This window comes from Malania oleifera, chromosome 10 (assembly GCF_029873635.1).
Source record: "Malania oleifera isolate guangnan ecotype guangnan chromosome 10, ASM2987363v1, whole genome shotgun sequence".
Classification (NCBI taxonomy): domain Eukaryota; kingdom Viridiplantae; phylum Streptophyta; class Magnoliopsida; order Santalales; family Ximeniaceae; genus Malania; species Malania oleifera.
Genome location: NC_080426.1, coordinates 12,009,371 through 12,031,330, shown reverse-complemented (window position 1 = coordinate 12,031,330; position 21,960 = coordinate 12,009,371). Strand labels below are relative to the sequence as shown.

The 21,960-nt window shown below is 34.7% G+C and overlaps 1 protein-coding gene across 5 annotated transcripts; it reads right to left on the bottom strand.

The window, feature by feature from the left end:
* Positions 1-8,283: 8,283 nt before the first annotated feature.
* Positions 8,284-21,833, bottom strand: LOC131167073 (CDP-diacylglycerol--glycerol-3-phosphate 3-phosphatidyltransferase 2). Of its 5 annotated transcripts, XR_009139979.1 has the most exons (11): positions 21,150-21,814; positions 19,889-19,986; positions 19,698-19,748; positions 19,436-19,549; positions 14,996-15,052; positions 14,819-14,904; positions 14,447-14,678; positions 14,201-14,257; positions 13,770-13,894; positions 13,549-13,612; positions 8,284-8,601 (listed from the first exon to the last, which is right to left on the bottom strand). XR_009139979.1 is itself a non-coding variant. In XM_058125848.1 (7 exons), the coding sequence occupies exons 1-7, from the start codon at positions 21,637-21,639 to the stop codon at positions 14,558-14,560; spliced, it is 1,017 nt and encodes a 338-aa protein (XP_057981831.1). In that variant the 5' UTR covers positions 21,640-21,833; the 3' UTR covers positions 14,020-14,557. The 5 variants fall into 5 exon arrangements, 1 of the variants encoding a protein (XP_057981831.1); XR_009139980.1 differs by having other exon boundaries at positions 14,201-14,678; XR_009139981.1 differs by lacking the exon at positions 8,284-8,601 and having other exon boundaries at positions 13,458-13,612; positions 21,150-21,823.
* Positions 21,834-21,960: the final 127 nt, after the last annotated feature.

Sequence of the window (21,960 nt, the reverse complement as noted above, 5' to 3'; positions counted from 1 at the left end):
TATTAAAAGACCATATGTTTAGACAATGTTGTTGGTTAAGGTTCAAATCTTGTACATAACTTATATTTATATTGAAGAGAGTAAGAAAGAAAGAAGGTCATTTTATTCTATGAATCATTGAAAATTTTGAAAATAATTATTATTGCTGTCAAGAATCGTACGACTTTTATAAAATCATATTTCAATTGTAACCACCTGAAAGAAATTAAATATTAATGACTTGTAGGATCCGAAATGTATTCCAAGGATCACTCTGATGTTTAAGTTAGGGAATGAGAGGTTTAGATTGCAACATTAAATAAAAAGTGAGTGAGAATGAGATGCTTATATCTTCTTGAGATCCTCTTTTTATAGTGGTGAAGGCAAACTCCCCTTCACCTTGACATTTAAGAGCGTGTCATCATGCTTAGCAGGGTTATGGGTGACTTGTCATTATGCTTAAGAGGGTTATTGGTGACTCACCTTTATACTTGAGAAGGTTATGTAAGACATCAATAGTAGTTATTATAACTACATCGGAGGTTATGGATAACCTGAATGTTGACTTTTTAAGTCCAATCCTTGGTTTTGATTATGATAAACTGCATATTATTAATGTGCGTGCCTAGTACTTGAACAGGTCATTAATTCAGTGTACACACATGAAAAAGGATTGATGGAAACTTGAAAGACTTAAAGATCATACTCCTGGCATATTTAATGGGAAAATGAAGGGCAAAAGAAGAAGATCTACTTGTGCTTCATTTGTAAATGCATTTATTATATTTGGGTTTGTAATAATTTATATCAGTCTGTAATAATCTCTACATGTCATTCATATAGGTAATTGTAAGCTCAACATGACCGTAGATTGACCATAGGGAACTGAATGTCACACGTCGGGTTTTTAGGTTTAATCAAAAAACCTAGACCGTAGACTGACCCTAGGTCCTTACACATACACTTAAGATAGTCCCCTAAATCACTTGCATTATCAAGGGAATCAATTAAAGTGAATAGGACATAAATGCCAAATCTATGAGAGATCGGACGATCGAACCCTTGGTGTTCAAAACACTTCAGGCGACCGAACCATTGACTGGTTAGAATGTTGACTTAGTTTCGAGCGGTTGAACTTAAATGACCGCATCGTCCTCGGGTGACCAAACCATAACTCTGATCTTTCCCACCAACTTGGCCCGAACTTCACGTTTAAAATAATCTCGGGCGACTGAACACATGAGTTTGGTTAAATGAACTCCTAACTAGGCGATCGAATCGCGAACCTTTTGGAAATTGCCTCGATTCACCCAACCGAACCTTGACTCAGGCACCCGAACCTTCAAAAATAACTTTTTTGACTGAGTCTGTTCAGGCGACTGAATCGTAGACCGGGCACCCGAAAACTCTTAGGTTGTTTTATTTTTACCGCGATTAAGCACTGTTAAAAAGGGTTAATATTTCTAATTGGTTTTAAAACAATTTTAATAATGCCCATATGAGTCCTTAACGGTTATAATTTGACATACTTCTATATATAGGGGCTCATTTGTGAATATTCGAAAGTAATTAGCAAACTCATTAGCAAGAAATCCTCTCAAACTTAAAAAGCTTATTTTGCCAAATACTAGCCCAAATACTTTCATACACTATTTTCTTTGATCATCCAAGCATTGTTAGAGTTCCTATTGTGTCAGTGCTCTATTGTAAATTACTTAAAACTCTCATTTGTGCTATTGTGATTGTGTTTGATTTTGGAGAGTTAAGCAAGAGTTAACTCACAGATTTAACTTGATAAATCTTGTATTGAGAAAACTCATTAACTTGAGGATCTTAGCATTGTCATTGCAAAATTTCCTAAAATAATAATTTTTGTGTGCAAAGAATTTTACAAGCTATATTTCAAACAAATCTTGTACTTATTTCATTAAGGAAAATCTTTTGAGTTTGTTTGAATATTTTCACCAGCATCTTTGAAACCCTAATCTGAATATTGAGATTTGTTATATCTTGTTTCAAAGATTAGCTTGTTTGTACACTCTTGAGCATATTTGAGATCATACATTGTTGTGTGTTGTTTGCACAAAATCACATCACAAAGCTTACAATACCTATACTGTTGATATGTGGTTGATTGATTATCATTGGTACATATATGCTTGATTAAGAAGCATAATCACTGTACCCAGTTTATATTGAGAATCTGTTGTATTCCAGGCGTAGCCTGAGGGGGCATTAATCCAGCCCAGAAGAATTGGTTTGTGAAGGTTGAGGTCAGCTCTGTGTTAATTGACCTGATTGTATTAGGTGTCGTTCCACCCGTTAAGTGAGCCTGTAGTGTAATCCTTGTGTTGGTGAGCCAAGGCGGGGACGTAGGCAATTTGCCGAACCTCAATAACATTTCTCGTGTCGTCTCTATTTACTGTTTTATTGTGCATGCTTAATTAGACTACTTGTGCAATTAAATTTTCGCTGAATATATATTAATTTATCTTATACGCACTAGATTGATCTTAAGTTTGTGTAATATTGTTACTAGTGGATCGACCTAGGGGATCAATTTTTAAAATACCAATTCATCCCCCCCTCTTGGGATTACACCAAAGCTAACACTGAAGGTGGTTATGCGAGATATATGGGCATACTTATCAATTTTGGGTGTACTAATTTTGGATGTATCAATTATCATACATTGCATGTTTGTAGACTCTTTGAATAAACAATAAAAAATTAAATAATTAGTTAAACAGTAAGTATAAATGAATCATTTGTTGTTAAGCTTGAGGTTTATTGTAGATCAAAAGCAAAGAATATTATTATTGAAAGTTCATGGGTATGGGTGGCAAAACGGGTCACTCGTGACTCGTCCGTTTAAAATGGGTTTGGGTTTATGAAAGTCAACTCATTTATAAACAGGTTAACCCTTGACCCGCCCATTTATTAACGGGTCAACCGGGGTTTGGGTCAGGTCACCCGCTAGGTGACCCGTTTATTTGGCTCATTAATCATTTAAGGATTTAACCCACTAACCCTACCCTACTGAGAGAAACCCCTAAATCCTTATTTTGCGTTGCGACTACCTCCTGCTTCTCCTCCAGTCCTCCATCCATTCTGCAGCAGAACGCGAGCTCTCTTGCATGCGAAAGGCTCAAACACTCGAAGACGAAGGGTTGTTGTTGGTTTTATGCTAGTTTGAAAGCTTGAAGACTCCAAGACGAAGGGCTCCTGCTGGTTTCATGCTAATTCGACGCTGTCTTGTGTTGCTGCTTCGTCTTCTTCATGTGCGACGCAGGTCGAGAACAAGAAGCCTTCACTGTGCTGCTGCTTCTTCTTCTTCTTCGTGTGCGACGCATGCCTAGAACAAGAAGCCTTCGCTTCTCTTGGGTTGTGTTCAAATCTTCATAATCAGATTAGCCTGGGGTTTTTTTTTTTTTTTTTTTATATTGTATGTTTAAAATTTTTTAATAAATAAATTATATTTTTAAACAGGTAACCCATGACCCGCTTGTTTAAAAAATAGCCAGGTTAGGGTTTACATGGTTGCGATCTGTTTACGACCCAACCCAACCCATTAACAACCTGTCCAGACCCGGCCCGTGAACCCGTTTTGCCACCCCTATTAATAGGTATGCCTAACAATGCAAACTGCTAAGGTCGTAGTATTTTAAGAATCTCTAAAATTTTATCCAAATAACAATATTACTGACTAGTGTTCTGAAGTCGAATAATTGGTGGATGTTTTATCTTTATGTAATACTAAATGAAAAAAGAAAAATGGTAAGAAAGAAATATTCCAAATTAAATGCATCAAATTGATAACAAAAATGAGACAAAAAAGAAAAAAAGAGAAATAAGAGAAAATGTGAGATGAGATAGAGAGAATAAGGGAAGTGTTACACAATTATAGTATAGTAAATGTTGGAATTTGTGTATTCCCAAGAGAGGGTGAATTGGAGATTTAAAAATGTTCTACCTAGGTCAATTTAATCCAGCAACAGTATATCACAACCTAGGGTCTTTACTAAACAGATCCAATTCAAATATGACAAGTTAAGCAAATATAATAACTTTAGAGCAATAAAATTTGCAGGTAATGATAAATAAACAAATACAAGAAATTGTAAAGAGCAATCACATATGACACCAGATATGTTATCGGGGTTCAGTAATAGTGCCTACGTCCTCGCCTCGAGCTCACAAGCAAAAGGATTTCCACTACTTTGCCCACTTATGGGTGGAGTGGCACCATTACAACCTCTCTCTTCTTACTGGGCAAGGGAAACCCCAGGTCACATTAACAAGGCTGACCCCAACCTTTACAACCTCTCCTTAATGGGGCGGAGAAGACCCACCTTAGGACATGCCTGGATCACAATAGATAATTCAAATTTCTTATACAATACAAATGCTTCTAAACAAACAGATATGTATCACAATTCAGTACAGTATAATCAATGCACTTCAATATGTTAGAAATTATAAGCTCAATGAAGATTATATGACTTCTCTCAAGATAATGCAAGTATAGTAATCAGTATGTGAGAGTGTATGTGTAGGGATCTTTGAATCAAGATATCTAAATCAATCACATAGTGCAATATTAAAAATCTGAAACACACAAGCAAAAATCTTGAAAATGATTTTCAAAAGTCAAGCACACAAAATATTTTGAAAATAAGCTTGTCAAAAATATTTTCCTCAAATCACAAGACAAACTCTTGAGTCTTGCAACAAGAATACAAATACTCACAAGGTTAAGAAAGTTTTCCCAAAATAAATTTATGGATTAAATCACAAGGGAAAACTTTTTGGCTTATTCTCACTAAAATCAAAAATCAAAAATCAATCAATGTATATGAGAGTGTAAGCTTGTAGTAACAGTATGGATTATCTTAAGATACTCTTACCAAAGATGCTTTTGCAAAAGGAATGAGTAAGGGTGGAGTATGTAAGCTTGAATGGGAAAGAATAACTCAAGGAATTTTAGAGAGTTTTTTTTTTTTGTTAATCAAGCCTTAATCCTTCTCTAATTTTTCCAAATGAAGGTATATATATAGCCTTTGACAAAAATATAACCATTGGGACTTAAAAGGAATTTTTAGAAAAGTTTAATAGGCATTTTTACCCTAATTACTGCGGTTAATTTATGACAACCCGACAGTTTTGGTTGTTCGGTCCTTAGGATTGGTTGCTCGAACAGATATAGAGAGAAAAGTGAATTTCTCGGGTTCGGTTAACCGTGGGAAACAATCGGTTGGCCGAGCCAGGTGATTTCCCAAACCTTCATGGTTTCGGTCGCCTAGTGAATGGTTCAGTCTACCGAACCTCACAATTTGGTCGTCTGGGATGATTTTGATCTAAAAGTTCGGTCGCCCGAGAACAGTGGAAAAGTAGCTTTTAAGCATTCGGTTGACTGGAGATAGTTAGTTCAATTTAAGTTCGGTCGCCCAGGCCTTAGTCAACTTGTTGACTCTTTGCACATTTGGTCGCCTGAACCATTTTTAACACTCTAGGTTCGGTCGCCCGAAGCCTTTTCAAAATTCAAGTTATGTTCTCATTAGCCTCATAAGTTTTGTCCCTATAAATGTAAGTGTGATATTTAAACTCTTAAGTATTTTTCATTATGTGTATGGGGACCTATGGTTAGTCTACGGCCTAAGTTTTTAAATTTAGCCTAAAAACCTAGCGTTAGTAGACTTCTATAGTCTTTGAACTTATTCAACCTACCATGCATGCGATACATTAATTATTACAGACCATATTACATACCCAAATGAATTAAACAAAAAATACAATTGAAAAATGTTTGGTCTTCATTTCCTTTGCTTCTCCAAACGCCATCATATGATGTGAGCATTGAGCTCTTCATGACCTCCACCGTATCCTTACCCTTGCGTGCTAAGAATGGTCCTGTACACAAACTCAGGGCACGTGTAATATACAAAGATATTTGTCATTATCAAAATAAGATATGACATATAAGGTCAACAATAAACATTTTAACTTTTACAGATAATAATTCTTAATTGTATTTAAAGCTCTTACCAAATAAAATTTGAGTTACCATGTAACTCCACTTACCAATTTTGAGCATTTTATCCCTGCTTTATTTATTTATTTATTATTTTAAGGCATGTTGCATCATTACAAGTTTTAAAAATGGGTTCAACATTTTAACGGATCCATCTAAATTCAGTTTTAAAAAATTGACATTATTAGCATATCTATTCAACACTATATATTATGTTAATTAACAATTAAGTCGAGTAAGAAAATCGGAGAAAAAATTATCATGTAATATTATAATTTTAAGCAAAATTTTGTTCTCCCAAAAAACGATTAAGTTAATAATTGGTAAAATAGTAAACTTTTTAATAATCCACCTAATGTTGTTGGAAGCAATACTTAATTGATGACATGTAAATGCAAATCTATTGGTTTTTTTTAAACTATTAAAATTTTCGAAGCATGCCCAAATTATAAAATTTAGTAATCAATTCAAATACTTTGAACTCTTCCAATGTTTAGAACTTTCTTTTTGATATTCATGTTGTATCAAGATTCGTAATGGACAAATTTGATATTAATGACAGACGATTGAAATGCATTTATGTTAATTTTGATTTGCAGAATAAAAAAGGATGATAAATTAAATCTACAAATGCCTTGAAATTTTTTTCCATTTTATTTTATTTTTTATCTTTATTGCAAGTAAAATGCATTTATCCTTATTACATGATAAAAGGGTTAGATCTCGCAACTTTATTTTTTGCTCTTATCTTATTTTTCTATAATTTTTCTCTTACCTTTTGATATGTGTTTTCTCTCAAGTCTCAGAGTTTCAATCCCCTTTTCATTGAATTTCAAGGCCGTAGTTCTAATTTTTTTTAAAATTAAAATATTACAATGATTTTATACTTCCCGTGACATGTCAAGAGTAATTATTTTATTTTTTTTTTTTACAGATTATACTTGAGCGACACATAAAATATATTCTATTCCCTATTTTTTATGCTTTCTCACTTCATTATAAGGTTATAATTTAACACTTCTCATATAAAAGTTTCAAATTCTAACTGTTAAAATGCACATTGATAGATAAATTTCTTAGTCTACAAGGTTACTAAAATGAATATACAATAATTATCAATTGACATTTTACTCACTATTATTATTTTTTTAAAAAAGTTTATTATCCTTTTCATGATGGTAATACAATTTTCAAATGAGGAAAAAATTGATGATTAATATGTAATGACCCGAAGAATAATGATATTTAAATAATAAAGAGAGAGAGAAATGGAAACAGTAACGGAAGGAGAAAGCCGACTTCGTTGACGAATGCAACGTTGCACTTAGGGGTATAAAAATAATTTAGGAATTTTTTGATGGCCTCGTCGACGAACACAGGGCATTCGTCGACGAGGATAACCTAGAGTCTCATCAACAAAGATAAATTTTGTCGACGAGAAGATACCGAGAGTGAATTTTTGGAAGTCTAAAATTTGTCGACGAGGGTGCAGGTTCGTCGACGAACTTTCTATAGGACTCGTCGACGAGGTGACGTGGCTCGTCGACGAATCCCACAGTATAAATAGTGCTTAAACTCAGTTTTACGCAGAAATTTCAACGAAGACTCTCTCCTCTCTCTCTACGGTCCCTCACCCATTTTTCTTCAATTTTGGCCCCGTCAGTCGCCAGATCGACGATTTAAGGCCACCACGACGCTCCTAGCAAAGTTCTCTTCAAGTTTGCTGGGGCGGATCGTTGGTGGGATCGAGTCGAATTTCTTCCCAGAATCAGGGTAAGGCCTTTTAGTCAATTTTTGACATTTTGGCAGTCATAGGAAATGATGTAGACAAAGAAATATTGATATTATGTTATGGAGAATGTGGTTTTCAGGGTGTTGAGTGGAGAATCCTGTGGGTTTAGGGCCCGTCATAGTAGGGGGATTTTAGCAGGAAACACGTAAGAGAAATATGTTATGCTAGGTGATTCTAGTATGTTTTAGTATAAATTATACATTTTTATCATATTATTGTTCACAACAGAAATTTACACAGTTTATCAAGTATGTTAAATATGTTTTTAAATTACTGTGTGACTTGAGAATATGAATATAGTACAGAGACATGCTTTACAATATTTTTTAGAGCTATGTTTTATAGAATATATAGACAAAGGAAGTATTTTATAGTAATTACAGAATATCATGATTATATAGTTGATACAAATACATTTTACAGTACCATGACATATAGTTTTACAGTTCATTTTTGACATACAGTTGATATAGATATAATTTATCACAGCATCATGGTTTATACAATTATTATAGAATCATGGTAAAACAGATAGTTGTATATAGAGATGTATTATAGAGTATCAGACCCTGTTAGACCATTACAGATTACAGAGCACGGTACCGTAGGTATATACAGCATATAAAGTGCAACCACCTATTCAGATAATACGTGGTATAACAGTCGATCATATAGAGCCCACGAGTAGACAGACTTCCCATCAGTTATGGGTTGAGGAGAGTTGACCAGACTGATGGAGTATAGTGGTTTATTCCTGGTTGGCCAGCCAGGGTAGATCCCGCCTTCGGGCCACATAACCCTGTCATGAGGGGTTAAATCATGACACACAGTTATTCACAGGAAAGTTTTCATTTATTATTATGTATATACAAATTTACGGAGACAGAAAATATACTTATATATATTAGAAGTATTTTGAGTAGAAACCTAAAGTACAGATATGTTAAGCAACATGAAAAAATGATGGTTTATATTACTTATATTGTATTTACAGATTCAGTTATACATGATTATATCGTAATAAATTTTCATAATATTGTAACTCATTTGCCACACACTAGCAATAACATATTTCGTCTTACTGAGAGTTGGCTTATCCCATTACTTTAACATTTTTCAGGTGATCTAGGTAGGCGAGCAGATCAGACTTGCAGATAGAAGGGCCTCAGTATTGCCCTAATAATAGAGTGAGTATTTTTAGGAGTATTTTTGTATAACCCTAACCCAATTGAGAGTAATTTTGGAAAGCAGTCATATATATACATATTTTGGGAAACATTTTAACTTTCTGGTATTGTATATAATTATATATGGTTGTGTTTATCTGATTTTCGTTTCTCGCTGCTTAGGTTGATGGTTGGGTTTAATTTCAGTTTGGTATCAGAACATTATAAATCTCATAGTATATATAAAAAAAAAACCTCAAGTTAAATAACAGATCGTTACAATTTGGTATCAAAACCTAAGTTGTTAGGTTATGTAGACTTTAGAGTGCAGCGGAAGCAATATTAGAGTATAGAAAAGGAGTTGAGGTTTGTTCTATGGTCTGGGTATAAGATTACCGCCGTGATTTCTGTGTTTTTTTTGTGATGACGATTTCACGAAAATCATAGTAAACTATTGTCGGGTCGTGTATCTAGGAGACAGAACTAGAGATTGAGTTAAGGTTAGGGAAGATAGTTAATTTTGAATTGGTATAAGATAGGTTTTGTCCTATTTTTGGATCGGAGTCCTCTAAACCAAGGATTACTGTGTGAGTAATTATTTTTACTATTCTAATAATTTTAAAATTTTAAAATAAAAATTACCACACTTGTGAGTCAAACTTTATATATTTTGAATTTAACATGATTTAAAACCTTTTCACTAAAATTATTCTCCTGAATAAAAAATACTCTTGAAGAATAAAATAAGATCCCTCTATACAAAATATGGAACAAACATATGATTTTATATTATTATTATTTAGAAGAATTGAAGTAGCACGAATTCACATCTGTACGCATGTCCACTATTACTATATTTCATCTTATTCCAAAAAATAGTTGTTCTATGAATTAAACAAAATTTAAAAATATATAAATTTTTTAAAATTAAAATAGGCAAAATCATCAATTTTAAAATTAAAATCAATATGTAGATAAATTTATATTTTATTCAAATTTATAAAATACAATTTTAAAGTATAAATTTGAAAACATGCCGCACAAAACGGTGTCGGTGATGCAGGATGGAAAGAGCATCTAATAAATATTGTGAAGCCAAGGAGTCAAAGATATATTATTATGGATCTCGAGGAGGAGCTTGGAAAATAAAAAAATAAGTATATATATATTTTTTCCCGAAAGATGGTCCAATCTGAGGACCGTTGGATCTGATCATCCCATGATTCTCATGCCTTTTCATTGATTTGCATTTTGCACTTTTGTAATGTACAAAAAAAGGGTGGGCCCTGAGCCATTTTAATTTGTCGGGGGTGGCAACGTGGGGGCCATGACCATAAGCTTGCACCGCAGAAGAATTTACTAAATTCACACGCGAGGAATTAGAGACCACTTTTTTGACCCGACCCGACCCGACCCGCCACCTTCAGCTTTGCTTCAGCATGGTGGTGTCAGGTGTGGTCAGTGGTGAGTTGGTGACTAAGTTTTTACCAGATTAGTGCTGTCGTGTCCTACTCACCACTCCCCCGTTGGAAGAGATTGTGACTGGAGCCACTTTAGAAAGAGACAACACGGGCCCAGACCATATTATTATATCTACATAAATATCCTGCGGCTGTGAATGAAGGATTGTAACTTTTAATTAGGAGCATGAGCTTAAGCCGCTTAATTTAAATTTAGATAGATCTTGATAAATTTAATATAAATATTTACTATATTTTATATAAATTTATATCAATTTGAGAGTAAAAGATACTAATTTCTGTTAAGATTTGGTAAAAAGAAACTAACTTCTACTGGGGTTTCAAAATTTTCAACATCTTTATTGAAATTCGTAAAAAAAACACAAACATTCTCTTATGTTTTGTAAAAAATGAGTCATTTGAGTGAAATTTGACAAATTTTAAAAAAGATTTATGACATTTTTTGAAATCTCAGGGTCTTAGGGCAGGTCCCCTGTCTTTTTGCTAAATCTTAATAGAAATAAGTGCCTTTTACCCTAAATTTAAATTTAAGTGTTCTCTCAAACATAGTATAAAAGATTTTAAGTTCAACTTTCGTAAACACGTTTTTTACTATATGGTGTTCATTGTGACGAGTATGATAAGTATAATTTGGATACATATCAATAAAATATTACGTTTTTTTTCTTAGTGAGAAAATCTTGATATTGAAAAGGATAATAAATGAGACTATTATGTATTAAAAAGGATAAGAAATGAGATTGAGTCCATCGAGATAACGAAAAAAATAATAACACTAATTATATATTTATTAGGAATATAATAAATTTAGTATTCAAATTTTATATTTTCATCACATAGTTATTCAATCCATCATGCACTAAGCAAGCCATAATTTGTAAGTAATTGCAAAAAAGGGGATGATACAACGTCCTCAGGACTAGCAAAATAACTATTCTAAAATAAGATGTAATATAATGTAAAATTGAGGTGCTCAGACAATCATGTTAAAATTTGGGAATAATTATTTTTTATTTATTTCTTATTTTGACTCATAAAAAGTTCACTTTGTTTTTTGCTTTATAATAATAACTTAATTTCTTATTTGTTAATATAATTAATTATAACTAATCCATTGTACCTAATTTATTTTAAGAGTAAACATTGCGCAAATAAAAGGTAACCTTAATAAAAAGAATTTTAAGTTGTGAAGAGATACATGTTGTGAATAGGATTGAGAGTAATATAAATACAATTATTGAGAAGCTTCCCCATAAAGCATGGATAATGACTACTGAATTTTATTAGTTGCTAAATGGAATCCAAGGGAAGGAGAGAGAGAGAGAGAGAGAGAGAGAGAGAGAGAGAGAGAGAGAGAGAGAGGGAGAGAGCTAAATAGAATCCAAAGGAGAGAGAGAGAGAGAGAGAATTGCCATACACCCATTATTGAATTAATTTAGATAAAATTTAAAAGGTGTTTTACAAGACTTAATAATAAAAAATAATTTATAAGCTTTTATTAAGAGTTGTGGGTTTTGTTACGAAAACAATTATTTCATTTCATTTCAAAGAATTATAGAAATTTTCTTTTATTTTTTATTTTATCAATTTCTAACATTCACATAGAAAAATAATTGAGCAACATCTTTTTATTGCATAAATAAAATGATCGTTTTGTAATTTTAAAAAATAAAAAATAATAAAGCAGTCACAACTCTAGTTTCTTGCATAGATATAACAAATTTTAAAAATAAAATAATAATTTTAATTTATAACTATAAAATTTTAAAATTTTCCTTTGATATAAAAAGTACGATTAAAGAGTTTTAACTTATTTTTCTTTTTAGTCGATTGAAAACTCAATCTAAACTCGAGCTACACCAAAAAATAACTCATCCCTCGTATATTTTTATTATCTTATTCAAAATTTGAACTGTCAAGATAAAGTATTTAGATATCCCAATGATTTATAAAATATAAATTTTAAAGAACTGTCAACTGTAGGTGACGAGGCTAGGTGACATTAGACCAATGGGCACAACTACCTTTCGCCAATTAGATAACGCGTGGGCCCTTGGGCATGGTAATTATATATATATATATATATATATATATATACACGTATATATGATATGATAGGAGGGGTTGTGTGGCCTTTCCTGTCTCTTTAAAAGACGCAGAAGAACTTGAAAAATATTAGATAAAGAATTTAATTTTAAAATTTTAATTTTTATACTTAATTATTGAGAAAAATAAGGAAAAAAATAAAAAATTTATCAAATTAGAATAAAAAACTTGTTTTATATATCATTAACATGAGATTTTTCTTAATGTTCAATTGTATTGAAGCGAATTTTAATCTCTAGTAGTTGTAATATACCGAGAAAATATAATAGAAATATAAGTTTCTTTCTTATTTTTATTTTTTCTTTTCTATAATCAAAAATTCTTATGGAAACCAAAACTTCTATTCATATATTTTTTTTAATTTTTATTTTTTTTCAAACAAAATTCTTAATGCAAATCATGCACTAGTTTTCCAGATTTTAATATTATTTTAATCAAAATTTTTGTTCATTGATTGCGCACACACATTCTTACTTGATAACTAAATATAAACAAAATAAATTATTTTTTTCATTTTCAAATGGGGGCTTAAATGAAAGAGCGAGGTAAGATGCACATTCCTTTGACTAATTTTATAGATCCTAGAATACCCCCATAACTATCCAAAGAAAATCAAAAATACCCTTATAACTATACATAAATATTCTAAGAATACCCCACAACTACTCTAAAATAATATTTTTCTTTAAATTAATGATCATTTTTTAAAGTTTCATAGATTGATATACAAATGTATTATTTTTTGAAAATTTACTTATTAATTTATTTTGTTATATTATATTTATAAATAATAAATAATTATTACTCACAAGTTGCCAAGCACACACATTGCCAGCATTGATGACTAGTTATCATCATAATCATCAAATAACATAATTAAATGCAATGATTAAAAATGCTTATTTACTATCCTTAAGATCTATCAACCCTTTGAATATATAACAATATACATACAAAACAATTTATTCAGATTACAAAAAGATAGGCTGTTACCTGATCAAATCAATATTGTAGATCTAAATTTGAACATCAATGGAACTTGCAGGTCTCTCCGATTCTGATTGGATGAGGGTCAATTGAAATCAATATCATAGGTTAAAACCATTATTTCTTCAGTACAAAAGCATGAAAATAAAATCAACCTTCTTATAATTTTATATTTTATCATATAATCTTTCATTGCGTTTCATTCCCATACCATCCCATTCTATTACCTGGCCAAGCAACTGTTCTACATGGTTCGCCTAAGTTAACACCCCATCTCATCCTCTCTGTTGCTGTCTGCTGTCATGTGTGCTCGTGATGATCAGAAATATCCGGTTCTGTTTGATTGCAGGCCCTACTCCAATATTCCCAATGCCGAAATTTCAAAGTTCTACTCAACCACACGGATAAGGAACCAAAAGCAAGTTGAGGCATAACTTGTACACGCAATAATGAAATTCTATAGCAGTGACAGAAAACTGAGGAACAGCTAAACCAGCCAAAGTTCTGAATATTTTACCTATAATTCGTCTGCTTGAAAATATGTGAGTAATCAAGGTTTACATTTCTTAACATCAACCATATCATTATCTCTTCTAAACCACACAACTTCCACGTCCGTAAAATATTATGAAAAAAATAAAAAAGAACAAAATATCACCTATCCTACAGCATCCTCAGTCGGGGTCCAACTCTGTGCCACAGATGCAGAGTCTCCCTATCATCCCCGAAATATACCAGTGAGTTTCATCATCTATGTCATTTCTTCAGTGAAACAAATCTGAGAGATTTGAGATTTTGAAGAAATTGGGACAATCCCAAAACAATCGTTGCAGAAACTACCTCCAAAAATACAGAGTAAAAATCAACTGAATTTAATGAGAGAACCTCCTCTTCATTCACTTACCTTGAGACCCTGCATGTGGGGTGGGATCAATTTCCAAAATGGGGATTAACAATATAAACCCTCAGCATTAAGAATGCTTAAATCCAAACACTTCTGCTGATGGCTAGCCTGCTACTTAAGCAATACTTTCCATATCTTCTTCATATAAACAACTAATGACAACACAGCGAGCCCAGCTGAGATATAGAGCAAAACAACACCAGTAGCCACTAGAAACCCTGGCCCTGCAAGACTGTAAGATTGGGATTTTTTTTTTTGGGTTTGGGGGGAGGGGAGGGGGGAGGGTACAGATGCATACATTAAAAAACAATCTGACTACCTTCCCTCATGGATATAATCTATTGAAACAATCTAGAGATAAAATCAACATACCTGCTATCACGAGTAGCCAATAGGATGGTTAGCGCAGTCATCTGTGTGGCTGTTTTCCACTTCCCCAAATTATTTACAGCAACAGCCTAAGAATATTGTCTGTCTTATAAATTGCTATTCCCGATGAGTTAAAAATGAAATGGCTAACAGGCATTGTGAGATGAAAGCGAAACAAACCTCTGAAAGTTTACCATTCTGAGAAGCAGCCCATTCTCTAACTGCAGACATAGTAATCTGCATTTAGAATGCATATTGTTTGTAAGACATCCATAAAATCAGACAAATAGGCAAGCTCTAAAAATATTGAACACATTTTATGAAACAATGTACTTTGACCTTGCGTTTGAAAGCATAGAATTCAGACTTTGGATTTGAATGTGTGAATTTGGATAAGATGTAATATAAAATTGTGTTATGTTTCTTTCAAATTCAAACAAATCCAAATCCAAATCCAAGACCCAAAATATATGCTCCCAAGCACTACATAAAAAGTAGATGAGCTCATATTTGCACACAATTTTAGATGCTCACAAACCAACCTAACCACAAAAGGGAAGTGCCCGAGAACATGATCATCTAGAGAGTCAACTGAACAATGGGCAAGAGCAACCGGCATGGATCTCTCAACAGAGAAGTGATTAGCGGGCAAAGCATGAACGATTTTCTATACAATTCTGCCAAAAGTTACTGCTATTGAAGGATTTCAAACAAAGATGTGGGTAAAATAACGGGTTATCTGACCTGAAACACCATGCCAGTTTTCCCAGGCCTGGATGAGTGAATGGTAAGTGGCTTAAAGTTTTTATGCCAAAATACCAATGCTTGCCAAAAATTTTGAATTGACCCCAAACAAGAAAATTGCAGAAATGAGTTATAGAATGAGCCTGGTCTCTTGATTTGAGAAATCAAAGAGTAAATCATAAAATGGTGCATTTGGATGACATTTTGCAGTATAAATGAACTTTAGCTAGTGGGATAACAAACATGTTAACATGTTTATGTCCTGTATTGTTCAGTGCAAGATAAACATAACAAAGAAATCATCTCCTACATCTGGTCAGTCAGCCACAAACAATGCTTTTTTAGAGGGATTCTGCGCTTAAAATGAATTTGGGGAAGAGCAGTATAGCAGCCATCAATTTGACATCTAGTAGGTCTAGGGAGTTGGCTTTGTTAGCAGGTTGTGGTCTTTTGGACTGGCCCTTGTCTCATCTAATTCTCCCGTTGGAAGGTAATCCTAGGCCAATGGGTTTTTGGGATTCAGTGGTGGAGAGAGTCTCTTAAGCATTTAGGGGGTTGCATTACTCTTATTAGGCTTGTCTTGCTAGCATCCCTCTTTATTACTTGCCTGTTTTTAAGATTCTGGTGGATGTAGCTAGTAAAAGAAGATCATGCAAGATTTCCTTTGGTCAGGGGTTGGAGATAAGGGAGATCACCTTGTGAGCAGGGAGACTATTTGTAGGTCTAGCTTGGAGTGGGGTTTGGATCTTGGAAAATTTGGTGTCTAAAACACTGCTCTTTTGGCTAAATGGTTATGGCGGTTTCCCTTAGAGGAGTCCTCTCTTTGGCATGGAGTCATTGAAAGTAAATTTGGTATGCATGTGAATGGTTGGGATGCAAATTTTTAGGAATTAGGTGTTCTTCGGAATGCCCGTGTAGGCGTATTTCTCAGGTCTACCCCCTCTTTGTTCCTCACATTAAGTTTGTCTTGGGTAATGGTTCTCATATTCGTTTTTGGGACGACTTCTGGGTGGGTAATGCTGCTTTATTATATTCTTTTCATTGTCTTTATTGTTTGAGTTCAGGTCATGATGAGGTTATTTCCTTCTTTTTGATTTCTGAATGTCATTCATTTTGTTGAGACTTCAATTTCCATAGACACCTTAATGATAGAGAGGTAGAGGAGTCATCCTCCTTGTTGATGTTATTGGGGACTTCTTGTCCTTCCTTTGGGGTGGATAGGCGTTCTTGGTCTTTAGACTCTTCAGGGGCTTATTCTTGCATTTTTTTTTTGTAACTACTTGATTTATGCTAATATTTTCCATAGAATTATTTGGAAGGTCAAAGTCCCCTTAAAGATCAAGGCTTTTATTTGGCTGGTTGTTTTTAATAGAGTCAACATCAACAATTTGTTGTAGAGTAGAAGATCTTCAAAGGCACTTTCTCCTAATATATGTTTTATTTGTCATGACAATTCTGAAACAGCGTCTCATTTGTTTGTGCACTGCTCTTTTGCTTGGAATATATGGTATTAGACATTCCGAAGGCAGTCCACAAGAAGATGAATTCTATCCTCTCAACTTTCTTTTGGGGTGAGATAAATGGAAAGCTGAAAATGAAGTGGTGCTCGTGGTCTAAATTGTGCAAGCCCACTAGTGAGGGTGGATTAGGTGTTCGTGATTTTGGTGAAGTTCAAAAATCTCTACATATGAAATTTGCATGGAGGCTCAAGACTTTGGACAATCTTTGGACAAAATTCTTCTGTGCTAAATATGTGAAACAAGGACATATCTCCATGGTGGTTTCTAATGACTCGAGTTCTCAGTTTTGGAAATCAATCATGCAGGTTTTACCTCGAGTGAAAAAGAACTGAAGGTAAAGGATGGCAAGGATTCGTTTTGGTTTGATAATTGGTTGGCTAGTGGCCCGCTTTGTTTGCAATTAACAATATTCAAAACCCACTGCTTAATATTATTAAAGATGTGTGGGTGGATGGTGCCTAGGATAGGCAGCACTTAGTGGAGTTGGTTGGTAATGACAAAGCCGAAGAAGTCATTCAGAATATTTCTTGTGGGAGACCAAGTGAGGATATTTTAATTTGGAAACTCAATGAAAAAGGAAGCTTCACGTTGTTAAGTGCATGAGATATAATTAGAGTCAAAGGTCCACATGTAAGGGATATGGATTGGTCGTGGCACAATCTCTGGCCAAAGAAGGTCAACATATGTGCTTGGAAAGCTCGTTTTGACAGCTTGCCGTTGGATGATAAAGTTCAATCCTTGGGAATTGCTCTTACTTCTCGGTGTAATTGTTGCGAGTTGGGGCAGATAGAAACCTTGAATCATGTGCTTTGCTCAAGCGAGATTGCTGTGAAGGTTTGGGATTTTGCTGCTACAGCTTTGGGGGTTCCTTGTATGACTACAGTTTCTTGGATTTGTTGTGTTCAACAATGGTTTACTTATGCTAAGAGATCGACTCAGAGGGGAGTAATCATTGGTATCTTGCCGAGTTTAATAACTTGGAGACTTTGGGTGCGTCAATGTAGAGTACGAATGGAAGGTGCTAAGGAATCAGCTGAAGGACTTTGGTTGACAATCAAGGCATGGCTTAGAAGGATTTCAGAGAATATGAGATCAAGTGGATCCCTTTCAACTCAGGATAGCAAAGTACTAAGTGCTCTTGAGATTCCAATTATCACTCCGAAGACACGGACTCCGTGTGTTGTTAGGTGGGGGAACCCTCGGGTTGGGTTCGTAAAGTTGAACGTAGATGGTAGTTGCCGTGGAAAGCCAGGGACATGTGGAGGGGGTGGTGTGATTCGAAATTGCAGCGGGGCTTTCCTGGGTGCTTATTCTTCCTTCTTTGGCTACGACACTAATAATAAAGTCGAACTCAGGGCCCTGATGAAGGGAGTGCGGATGTGCAAAGAGATGGGTTATATAAATGTGGAGATTGAATGTGACTCTAATGTAGTGGTCGATTGGGTTCGTTCTAGGAGATGCATGGTATGGTATTTTTGGGAAGAGCTTCTTGAGGCTCTTTCCATGATTAATTCACCATTGCTCACTAATTCAAAGAAAGAAATAAGGCAGCAGACTCCTTGGTACGTTAGGGAGAGGAAGACACCACTATGAGATGTCTGGAGTTTGCTTCTTTACTTGTCTAGTTAGAGACAGGATACGACTTGACAAAATTGGTCTTCCTAAGACCAATTTAAGAGTCTAATGTGTTGTTTTGTCTTCGTTTCGTTTTCGTTACGTTTCGTTTTTATCTGTTTGTAACTTATTTTGCTGAGACCACGATATTCCTCCGCCATAAGTGAGGGGTTTTTAATAAAGAAAGGAGGTGCCACCCTCTTTTATGAAAAAAAAAGAAAAAGCTTTTTGGTCTTTTTGGGAGAAAACTGGGTTTGTCTGAAGTTGGTGGAGGATTTGTTGGCCACTTCTTTTGTTGGTTTCAGTAAAAGGAAGGATGCTTATGCTTCGTGGATGTGTGTGGTTTTTGCAGTTCTGTGGGGTTTATGTATTGAAAGAAATGCTCAAATATTTAAGGAAAAAAACTGAATGAATCTTTGTTATGGGAGAAGATTTTCATTATTTGGTCTCACTTCGGCGTGCTTCTGCTGGTTGTTTTAAAGGAATGAAGTTCTCGGATAATGAATGGAATTGGTTGGTTCTGGTAGTTTGATCGTTTGAGGTTTGTTTTATTTTTATTTTCTATTTTTTCTTTCTTCTGTTTTGAAGGATTTCTTGTTCTCCTTCTTGTACATTCTTCTTTCTATAATGAAGTCTTTTTCTTTTGCTATCAACAAAAAAATAAAATAAAAATGAAAGGTTTCCCATTCTTGCATTCATCAGATCAGACATAAGCTGCATTCAGTAATCATTGAGATCTCACCTCCCTACCAATGATGGCAATTGAAGGCACTGTAAATAACCAAGGTGCTTGTCCAAAAATTGCAACTTCCATAGGTTTGGTGCACAACAATACCAATGTGGCAGCAACCATAAGCTGCATCCAGTAAGCATGACAATCAAATAAGACATCCTAAGTGGCTGTCAGAAGCTTAATCCATGCAACCTATTTCATTCTTTCCAAGTTCACATCTTAATTAACTCAAACTAGATCAAGCCAGTAACTATAAAGAAAAGAACCATACCTTATCCGCCACTGGATCTAAAAATGCACCAAATGCAGTCCCTAACCTCATCTGAAATACATCCAACCATTTACAATTAATAACATACCATTTCTTCTCGATAACCAATAAATTGTGACAAAAAATAAAACTTTTAAAAATATTCCTGCTAGTTTAGCTCTTTTGGACTTCCAATGCAGATACTTCAGTACCTTTCGGGCAATGTATCCATCAAGCCAATCAGTAATTGCTGCAGCGATAAATATACTTGTGGTAGCAGTCGTGCCCCGCCAACTATCTATGTAAAAAGCTAATGAGAAGAATTCACACATTAGTTCATTGATTTCACAGACTTAATGCAATAACCAGACTAACACACCACTGAAAAAAAGGTACTAGAAATCATGCAGCACTCTATTTTTTCAGGCACATATGATATAGTTCAAAACAACTCAGAGCAATGCAACCACTTAATATGAGCAAGCAGGATAGATTGAACTAGAGTTCACACAAAGTATATAAATGCAAGCTAAACTAAAAAAGTGATTTGATGGAAAAATCATTGTGGGGATGCAAGTTGTGTTTAGAAACTAATAAAGCAAAAACATTTTCATGGAAAAATCATTGTGATTTGATGCAAGTTGGCCACAAGCAACTGGATATTTGAAATTAGGACATGATCTAGCAACATAAAATTCATGACAATCGACATGGTTAACTTCATCAATGCTTATGCACCCAAAGAAAAAAACACAGCTGATGATGTCCATTCATTATGAGATATTTTATACAGGCACGACCTTTTTCTCAGTACAGAAGCATTTCCATTCATTTTGGGATATAGACATCATTTCAGACCAATAAGTCAATGTTTCCGCACACTAATTGGAAAAAAACATTCGACAAAAGAATTCCACACAGAAACATACAAAGTACACATAAAACCTACTTCAGAAATACCAATAACCGGCAACAAATATTCAATCCACTTCCAAACCAGAGATTTGTCAAAACTTAGAGCTATAATTATCTTTTTTTACTTATCAGATTCTCAAACAAAATCCATAATTCTAAATGTTACATTAAGGTAAAGCATAATTAATGCTACTTTCACCACGTTTCGACCAAAAACTCAACCAATGTATCCGTAAACAAAAACTCACAAATTCAAAGTCCACCCGCCGAACCATAGACGGGGACGCAAATGGTCATGCATGAGTTTATGCAATGCTGATCCAAACAAATGCATTCCACACAAAGCATTCAACAAATGCAAATCAGTGCGCAAACCAATCCTGATATCAAATGTCACCCACAAAATTGTTTTAGGCTGCAATCAGAAAAATGCACCAAACAACCCATCGGAGCTCAAAAAAGCACACCAAACCCCCAAATCTCAAAATTCAAACAACGAAAAACCATCCCAATAATTGCAGAGAAAAAAAATTGGCAACAACGGAAGAACGAACGTACTGCAAACAAGAAGAGGGACGGCCGCGACACGGCCGAGCGTCAAGATCGTGGGCAAGGTGAGGACTTTGGAAGGCTGCTGATGCTGGGGCGGAGACGGCGGCGGTTGTTTGCGGTCGCTGGTGTACCAGGCGGCGGCATTGTTGTTCTCGGAACCCATGTCGGCCACGAGACCAGAAGAGCCTCCCCCTTTGTCCTCGGACGAAGAATAAGGAGTTGTCGAGAAAGCGAAAGACTTGTGGCCACGAAACCCTAGGTAGCTTTTACCAGAGCCCTTATCGTGCGCAGGGGGTGCGCACGGGGGCATTCTCCACCCCACCACGGAGATTGACTCGGCTTTGCTATTTAAGGTTGGTGAGGCTTTTATGGTAAGACTACTACTATTAGTGGCGGTGGCAGTGACGGCGGTAGGGGTAGCGAAGGTTATCGTGCGCACCCAATTGTACGGTTTACCGCCAATGGAAGCTGCCATGGTCAGCTTGAGAGCTGACATTGGAGCGTCGGGAAGGTTGGTTGGCACTCGGCTTAGGTTAGCAGCAGGCGCGATGGTTAAGTTGAGATGGACTGATTATCAGAATCAAATTTCGGATGAAGAAATGATGGGTAGGAAAAAGGTCTCGATCCCCCTCCCTCCCTCTCTCCCACTCTCCTCCCTTTCTCTCTGCAACTTGGCGACCAGTCTCGGGAAAAAAAATGACAGTAATATATCAGATGTAATAATTAAATTTAAATTTTCTTTAAAAAACTAAATTTGGAAATGACACATGAAACAACGAATAAATTAAAATTACGTAAGACATTATAATTAATTGCA

Bases quoted from the DNA above. Each gene is read 5' to 3' on its own strand.
- LOC131167073 (XM_058125848.1), bottom strand. From the start codon at position 21,639: ATGTCAGCTCTCAAGCTGACCATGGCAGCTTCCATTGGCGGTAAACCG. The intron at 19,987-21,149 runs GTACGTTCGTTC...TCTTCTCATTAG, and splicing joins CGTCCCTCTTCTTGTTTGCA to CTTTTTACATAGATAGTTGG. The intron at 15,053-19,435 runs GTGAGATCTCAA...TTCTAAATGCAG, and splicing joins TTGCCATCATTGGTAGGGAG to ATTACTATGTCTGCAGTTAG.